General features: G+C 45.9%; 1 protein-coding gene across 1 annotated transcript in view; it reads right to left on the reverse strand.

Moving 5' to 3' along the window:
• WASL (WASP like actin nucleation promoting factor) overlaps positions 1-9,114 on the reverse strand; it is a 90,086-nt gene extending 80,972 nt beyond the window's left edge. The window contains exon 1 of the mRNA XM_069764906.1: positions 8,786-9,114. Coding sequence (XP_069621007.1) covers positions 8,786-8,896 — 111 coding nt within the window. The 5' untranslated portion in view covers positions 8,897-9,114. The remainder of the gene's footprint in view (positions 1-8,785) is intronic.
• Between the last annotated feature and the right edge of the window lie 575 nt (positions 9,115-9,689).

Genomic DNA, 9,689 nt, shown 5'->3' on the forward strand with positions numbered 1-9,689 from the left:
TGCCTAAACAGTAGAAACCCCCCACAAGTGACCCCATTTTGGAAACTAGACCCTGAAAGGAACTTATCTAGATGTGTGGTGAGCACTTTGAACCCCCAAGTGCTTCATAGAAGTTTATAATGCAGAGCCGTGAAAATAATAAATACGTTTTCTTTCCTCAAAAATAATTATTTAGCCCAGAATTTTTTATTTTCCCAAGGGTTACAGGAGAAATTGGACCCCAAAAGTTGTTGTCCAGTTTCTCCTGAGTACGCTGATACCCCATATGTGGGGGTAAACCACTGTTTGGGCACACGTCGGGGCTCAGAAGGGAAGTAGTGACTTTTGAAATGCAGACTTTGATGGAATGGTCTGCGGGTGTCACGTTGCGTTTGCAGAGCCCCTGGTGTGCCTAAACAGTAGAAACCCCCCACAAGTGACCCCATTTTAGAAACTAGACCCCCCAAGGAACTTATCTAGATATGTGGTGAGCACTTTGAACCCCCAAGTGCTTCACAGACGTTTACAACGCAGAGCCGTGAAAATAAAAAATAATTTTTCTTTCCTCAAAAATTATGTTTTAGCAAGAATTTTTTTAGATTCACAAGGGTAACAGGAGAAATTGGACCCCAGTAATTGTTGCGCAGTTTGTCCTGAGTATGCTGGTACCCCATATGTGGGGGTAAACCACTGTTTGGGCACACGTCAGGGCTCGGAAGTGAGGGAGCACCATTTGACTTTTTGAATACGAGATTGGCTGGAATCAATGGTGGCGCCATGTTGCGTTTGGAGACCCCTGATGTGCCTAAACAGTGGTAACCCCTCAATTCTACCTCCAACACTAACCCCAACACACCCCTAACCCTAATCCCAACTGTAGCCATAACCCTAATCACAACCCTAACCCCAACACACCCCTAACCACAACCCTAACCCCAACACACCCCTAACCATAACCACAACCCTAATTCCAACCCTAACCCTAAGGCTATGTGCCCACGTTGCGGATTCGTGTGAGATATTTCCGCACCATTTTTGAAAAATCTGCGGGTAAAAGGCACTGTGTTTTACCTGCGGATTTTCCGCGGATTTCCATTGTTTTTTGTGCGGATTTCACCTGCGGATTCCTATTGAGGAACAGGTGTAAAACGCTGCGGAATCCGCACAAAGAATTGACATGCTGCGGAAAATACAACGCAGCGTTCCCGCGCGGTATTTTCTGCACCATGGGCACAGCGGATTTGGTTTTTCATATGTTTACATGGTACTGTAAACCTGATGGAACACTGCTGCGAATCCGCAGCCAAATCCGCACCGTGTGCACATAGCCTAATTCTAAAGGTATGTGCACATGCTGCGGATCCGCAGCAGTTTCCCATGAGTGTACAGTTCAATGTAAACCTATGGGAAACAAAAATCGCTGTACACATGCTGCGGAAAAACTGCACGGAAACGCAGCGGTTTACATTCCGCAGCATGTCACTTCTTTGTGCGGATTCCGCAGCGGTTTTACAACTGCTCCAATAGAAAATCGCAATTGTAAAACCGCAGTGAAATGCGCAGAAAAAAACGCGGTAAATCCGCCATAAATCCGCAGCGGTTTAGCACTGCGGATTTATCAAATCCGCAGCGGAAAAATCCGCAGAGGACCAGAATACGTGTGCACATTCCTAACCCTAACCCTAGCCCTAACCCTAACCCTACCCCTAACCCTACCCCTAACCCTACCCCTAACCCTACCCCTAACCCTACCCCTACCCCTAACCCTAACCCTAACCCTAACCCTACCCCTAACCCTATTCTAACAGTGGAAAAAAAAAATTTCTTTATTTTTTTATTGTCCCTACCTATGGGGGTGACAAAGGGGGGGGGGTCATTTATTATTTTTTTTATTTTGATCACTGAGATAGATTATATCTCAGTGATCAAAATGCACTTTGGAACGAATCTGCCGGCCGGCAGATTCGGCGGGCGCACTGCGCATGCGCCCGCCATTTTGGAAGATGGCGGCGCCTGGGAGAAGACGGACGGGACCACGGCTGGATCGGTAAGTATGATAGGGTGGGGGGGGACCACGGGGGGGGGGGATCGGAGCACGGGGGGGGGAATCGGAGCGCGGGAGGGGTGGAACGGAGCGCGGGGGGCGTGGAACGGAGCACGGGGGGGCTGGAACGGAGCACGGGGGGGTGGAACGGAGCACGGGGGGGGGGTGGATCGGAGCACGGGGGGGTGATTGGAGCACGGGGGGAGCGGGCACGAGCACGGGGGGGAGCGGAGCACTGGACGGAGGGGAGCCGGAGCAGTGTACCGGCCAGATCGGAGGGCTGCGGGGGCGATCGGTGGGGTGGGGTGGGGGCACACTAGTATTTCCAGCCATGGCCGATGATATTTCAGCATCGGCCATGGCTGGATTGTAATATTTCACCCGTTATAATGGGTGAAATATTACAAATCGCTCTGATTGGCAGTTTCACTTTCAACAGCCAATCAGAGCGATCGTAGCCACGAGGGGGTGAAGCCACCCCCCCTGGGCTAAACTACCACTCCCCCTGTCCCTGCAGATCGGGTGAAATGGGAGTTAACCCTTTCACCCGATCTGCAGGGACGCGATCTTTCCATGACGCCGCATAGGCGTCATGGGTCGGAATGGCACCGACTTTCATGACGCCTACGTGGCGTCATGGGTCGGGAAGGGGTTAAGTATTTTGTGTGACATATCTCTGTGATTTAATTGCATAAAAATTCAAAGTTGGAAAATTGCAAAATTTTCATAATTTTCGCCAAATTTCCGTTTTTTTTCACAAATAAACGCAGGTACTATCAAATAATTTTTACCACTATCATGAAGTACAATATGTCACGAGAAAACAATGTCAGAATCACTGGGATCCGTTGAAGCGTTCCAGAGTTATAACCTCATAAAGGGACAGTGGTCAGAATTATAAAAATTGGCCCGGTCATTAACGTGCAAACCACCCTGGGGGGTAAAGGGGTTAACTTAATACTTTGTTGCGCCACCTTCTGCTGCGATTACAGCTGCAAGTCGCTTGGGGTATGTCTCTATCAGTTTTGTACATTGACTGAAATTCTTGCCCATTCTTCCTTGGCAAACAGCTTGAGCTCAGTGAGGTTTGATGGAGATCGTTTGTGAACAGCAGTTTTCAGCTCTTTCCACAGATTATCGATTGGATTGAGGTCTGGACTTTAACTTGGCCATTCTAACACCGTTATTTTCTGACGGACCTTGAACGCTGCTTGCAGCGTTCGAGGTCTGTTTCTCGCTAGCGCAGATCGGGCATCTGCACTAGCGGGATCGCTAAATGCGATCCTTTTTAGACATTGCGTTAGCGCATTCCGTTAGCGTATGCGCTAAACGGATTGCACTAAAGCAATGTGAACCTAGCCAAACTGAGGAGTCAGAGTCCGTGGTTTGGCTTACTGACTCCACAGACCTGCTTTAGGCCAGTCTCACACGTCCAGATAATTCCAGTACCGGAAAAATCGGTACCGGAATTATCCGTGTCCTCACGTTGCACATCAGTGTGGCACACGTGCGGCAGCCTATGGGAGGTGGAGCCGCATATTCATCACTGTAATGTGCGGCACCACGTGACCGCTCAAACAGGACAAGCAGCGACACTGAGAGGATGTAAGCGCAGAGGGAGCTGGGTAAGTATTTACCAATTGCACAGGAGCCCACGCCAATTTTTTCTGCGATTTAACCCTATAATTTAATAGCTAGAGCGCCCAAATTTTGCACATACACACTACTAACATTAGTAGTGTGGAATATGCAAAAAAAAAAAAAAAAAAGGGATATGAGATGGTTTACTGTATGTAAACCATGTCTCATATGTCGGGTTTGAGAAGGAGATAGGTTAAAAGCCGGTAATTCAATTGCCGGCTTTTCCTATCTAGCGCTGTATGATATATTATAATAAATTAGATTATATATATATATATATATATATATATATATATATATATATATATATATATATATACACACATACACACAGTATATATTTTTTTACAATTATTTGAGTCCATGGATCTATTGAATGTCCGTATGTCGGTTTTGCAAGCCTGCGAGAAAATCTCGCAGTACGGATGCCATACGGATTACATACGGAGGATGCCATGCGCAAAATACGCTGACACACCGATCACTATTTTGGGGACTTTTCTGCGTATTACAGCCGTAAAAAACGGACCGTTTTTGTTTTTTTTTATACGCCGAGTGTGAGGCCGGCCTAAGAAAGATGTGGATTTCTCTGGAATAAGACACCAGATCACACATAATATTATATTCACCTCTCTATGACCACATGCCCACGTAGACTTGTTATGAGGGCTGATCCTACTGACAGATTCCTTTTACGAACTATTTTTAGTGAAAAGAACAATGAGTGCAGGAAATCATATGGCCTTCAAAGAGCCCTGATCACAACACTGAGTGTGTCTGGCAAAACATGAAGTGACAAACATTTGCACAAGCCTACATCCATCAAAGATTTGTGGTTAGTTCTCCAAGATGTTTGGAAAAACCAGCTGAGTTTCTTCAAAAACTGTGTGCATGTGTAATTACGGTACCTAAAAGGACTGACGCCTTTATGGCAAATGACAGTCACACCAAAAATGTATTTGATTTCTCTTTCGTTCATTCACTTTAAAATTTTGTTAGGTGATGAAAATTAAAAATGTTAGATATTTTCAGTTTTTAAACCATTCTAAATTTGGAGCATTTTTTCCACACCTTCCTAAAGCTTTTCAGACAGTAAACATGCTACAATACATAATCTTATCTGCCAAATGTTATTATGTGTACACCAAGTTGTGCCTTGCAATCTGTATGAGGGCTAAGCAACCACGTCCACATGTAACTGAAAATTTCCATTCACAAAAAACAAACACTGCAATAGTATCTGGCATAGTACTTATCCCCACGGATTCTGCACAAGTCTCATATGGATTAGCCCCGCTGAGAGAAATCGCTTATCCCATAGAACACACCCTATGGCAGGTAGAAGTATTTTTAGGGTGCAGCCCATGTTGATACATGTTACAATAGTGCTGAACTGCCCTTACCGGATCATGTTCACACTGCACGTATACACCAGTCATCCGATATACAATGTTAACACCAAAGTCGGATTTCACTTTGGTGTTAAGGATATTTTTAGCTCATGTTAGCAGTTTTTAGGATCTCTTCCATTTTAAATTGCAACATTTTTTCTGCAAAAAGTTAACTAGACTAGCGAAACTTATTAACGAAATGGTATCACTGATACATGGTGGAGAATCATCTCGGAGGCAGTTATGTAATTGGAATCAGTGATTCATAGCACGGTCTGAGCAAGCAGTTTATTTCTAAATATCTTTAGCAATCCGTTCCACCTCACCCTATAATTCTGCTTCTAATTTGCCAAATGACAAGACGAGAAGCAATAATTAAGTCCAAATTTGGAATTTCTCATTGGGGTCCCTGGGCTCCATGTGCCGTTAACCGTGAAGCTGCAGGGAAAACAAAATCCCTAGGTGTTCTCCTGTCTCTGCCATTTAGCACCCTGCATTCTGAGAATCGGTTGGCATAACGTTTTCTGCCCATGTATTAATGCATGTCCTGTAAACTAATCCGCAGGAAAATGGCAGTAATCAGATGTTTACCTTCATTGCTGATTCTGTACACAGGCCCAAATTTAGAGGGAAAATATGAATCAATAGATTTACTCTTAATCTGATCTATTCAGAGTTATTCTTTTTATGACAGCACTGGAGTGGTGCTAAAAATGCAAGTTCTCTAACCCAAGTATTATACTGAGCACAACTCCGTTACTGTGCCGCCATCTTGTGCCCACTACTTCTGACTGAGCAGAAGACAGGTAATGGTAATAAGCTCTAGGTGTAAGTCTTAGGCTATGTGCACACGCTGCAGATTATTTGCAGTTTTTTAGCGTTTTTGCGCTATAAAAACGTTATAAAACCGCAATTAACCTGCATACATTAAGCATCCTATCATTTTTAATGAAATCCGCAACTTCTGTGCACATGATGTGCGTTTTTCCGCATGAAAAACGCATTGCGGAAAAATAATGAACCTGCTCATTAATTTTGCGGTTTTTTCACGGTTTTCCCACTGTCTAATGCATTGGGAAATGTCCGGAAAAAAGCGTGCAAAAACCGCGTCAAAACCGCACAAAAAACGCATGCGGATTTCATGCGGAAAACTGGCAGAAATGTCCGGATTTTCACAGGAATTTTCTGCATGAATTCCTGAACGTGTGCACATAGACTAACAACGAGTGAGGCTGCTTTCACACATCAGTTTTTTGTTATCACGCTCAATCCGGCAAATTCTGAAAAATTTTTTTTTGCCGGATCCGTTTTTCTTTCTCATAGACTTGCATTAGCGATGGATTGCGACGGATGGTCTCACGTTTCATCCGTTTTTTGCCGGATCCTTTGAAAATTGGTTTTCTGGTGGCCGGAAAAAACAGACATAGTAACTTTTTTTGTGTCCGTCAAAAAAATGGACAGCGACGGATCTGTCGCTTGCTACAATGGAACTCTATGGTGCCGGATATGTCAAATGACAGAATCCGTTTTTGTTTTTTTTTTACTGAGAATGCTCCAATTTTTTGGGATCCAAGTAGCTGGATGAGCTAGTCGAATCTGTCAAAAAAAACTAATCAGTTTTTCACAATCTGCGACAGATCCGTTTTTTTCAACATTCGACAGATTGTGACTGATGGCAAAAATCTGATGTGTGAAAGCAGCCTAATGACTTCCGGATCACCCGGCAAACAGTGGAGCGATCCAGCAGGTCATAACCTGCAGAAAACGACTGGAGTGGCGCCGATAAAGGCTGAAAGTATAACACTGGGGAAGGGAATTCAAAATTAGTGGCACCACTCCAGTGCTGAAACAAGAAAAAAAAAAAAAAACACACGCTGGAGTGGTACTTTAAAAAGGTGTCCTGCATTGAAAAAGAAAATGTGTGTGTGACAGCGCTGTCAGGAATTTGTCAATATGACCCTTGGAGCACTGTGGCTGGGTGACATCATGGCAGCAGGTCTACCTGCTCCAGATAGACAAGTGATTCCCGAGCAGGAAGCTGGGGAAGAAAATCTCAAGTCACTTCTAAGAAGCTCTATGTCTCCGGCAGTTACAGGACGCACCATTCCTGAAACATGTCCATGAAAGGATGGGGAAGCCTTGGATTTCTCGCAGTATATCCCCCATGTAAGGCCAATAAAATACACAAGTCTCTCCACAGAACACAGTAATGCAGGCACATGGACAGGACATGCAGGGAAAAAAAGCAATAAGTGGTCACTGTCATATCTGCCCACAGGGGATGGAATTCTGAAAAATAGATATAGATTTCTGACTTACCGCCTCAATATAATTATCTAACCATCCGTGTTCCCATTCAAAATGTTCATTATAACCAGGACTCTTGTAGCATCTGTTCTCACATGCTTAAGGCTATGTTTCCACGGTGAGGAATCGGCAGCGCTTTGGACGCAGCACATGTCCGCTCCATCCAAAGCGCTGCCGGCTTTTGTACACAGGTTATTCGGCATGTGATCACTGAACCGAGAGGAATCACCGCATCCTATACATTGTATGGGTGACATTTATCTTGTGGAGGCTCGCGTCTCCACAAGATAAATAGACATGCCGTGGTCTGGAGAGACGCGCCACATGTACGTCTCCGCGGGTGTCGGTGCACACATAGTGGAGATGGGATTTCTTGAATCCACTATACTGTAACATCTGGCCACTGCGGATGTACGCGGCGTTTACTGACCATGGGAACGTACCCTTATGCAGTTAATAGCCCCCTGTGTCTGTACTTTTAGGCTGCCGTCACACTAGCAGTATTTGATCAGTATTTTACATCAGTATTTGTAGCCAAAACCAGGAGTGGGTGATAAATACAGAAGTGGTGCATATGTTTCTATTATACTTTTCCTCTGATTGTTCGACTCCTGGTTTTGGCTTAGGCTAGGTTCACATTGCGTTAATGGGTTAACGCTAACGGACTGCGTTGCACGGCGAAAATGTCGCAATTAACGCCGTGCAACGGGTCCATTAGCGCACCCATTGACAGCAATGTTATTTTTTGCTGTAGCGCATCGCTAGCGCATGCCATTTTCCGCACGTGCTAGCGATGTGCCGTTCTTTTGCGACGGACCTTGGACGCTGCTTCCAGCGTCCGAGGTTCATCCCTCGCTAGTGCAGATCGGGGATCTGCGCTAGCGGGGATGCCGAACGCGGACCCTAAACAAGCATTGCGTTAGCGCAATCTGCTAACGCTATGCGCTTAACGGATTGCCCTAACGCAGTGTGAACCTAGCCTTACAAATATTGACCATACTGCTAGTGTGACGGCAGCCTAACACATACTGGTTGGTTACTGCAGCAGTACATGAACACCCGATTCCTTACATTATGGCTGGACCACACAAGGAAAGCAATTGTTACCGTCCACCTCTCGTGTCTCCCCTTTTCCTCATAGACTGTAACCTTGTGAGCAGGGCCCTCATTCCTCATGGTATCTGTGCATTTATGGGATTATTGTCATGCTGTAATGTCTTATTGTCTGTACAATTCCCCTCTAAAATGTAAAGTGCTGCGGACTATGTTGGCGCTATAGAAATGATATATAGATATACACACATATACGATGGTAAGTATACATGCACACTCAATGATAGACACATACACACAGTGCTACCCTTCCACACACACACAGGCTGCGGCCCCCGCCATCTCCCAGCACTAGGCCCGCTGCACTCACCACACACTTCTTGCCCAGGTAGTTGTACAGGGTGTCGTTCTCCTGCGCAGTGAGCAGCATGGAGCCGCTGTTGGTGACCCGCTTGCTCTGCCGGTTGTTGTTGTTGCTCATGTCTGCTGTCAGTGTCCCCACTGCTAATAGAGACTCAGGGCCGCTCCATGTCCCGGGCGCCTGTCGTCGTGTTGTGGGAGGATCCGCTGCTGCCGCTTCCTCCCGAGCTGGCGGTGCAGGCCGGCGATGGAACTCCGGTGGGCGTGGCTAGAACACGTACACGCTCCCGACTACAGTGAGCGCGCAGAGACGCGCCGTGCGGCCCGGATGGTGAGTGCGCGCGGCTGCCTAGAGCTGGCGGAGAGGCCACTACTGCATGCAGGAGTCTGCGGCACGGGAGCGCGCAGCTGTGTTCCGCCGGGCCCTCTCCAGCTTCCGTAGTCACCGCTGTACCTTCTGGCATCAGCTGCAGGGCGGGTCACTCTCACTGACAGAACGCGGCCTGCCACAGCTGTTACTGACTGTGGAACCGGCTGCTTGTGTGGAGGCTTCTATCAGCCACATACAGGAATCAGTTAGACTTTTTCGAACCATTTTCAATAAAAACCGCCATGGTTTTTCCATGTGTCCACGTTCAGGATTTGCCGCAGGTAAAATCTGCCCCAAATCTGCACCTGAGGTCACTGGCAGGTCACCTGGATTTTTTATGAGTTTTTTGCCGCGTTTTTTTCATGCGTATTTGTGTGTTTTTGTAAGCTCAAGATGTACAAAAAAAAGAATTGTGATGTAATTTCTTGTCGAACCTTTTCATTTACATACACCATTGAAGAATATACACAGATACTGTAGATAGATACGATCCATATCTATCGTATTTATGGTATCTATCGATATATCTATCCACTATATAATT

Source organism: Ranitomeya imitator, chromosome 4 (genome assembly GCF_032444005.1).
Source record: "Ranitomeya imitator isolate aRanImi1 chromosome 4, aRanImi1.pri, whole genome shotgun sequence".
In the NCBI taxonomy this organism is placed as follows: domain Eukaryota; kingdom Metazoa; phylum Chordata; class Amphibia; order Anura; family Dendrobatidae; genus Ranitomeya; species Ranitomeya imitator.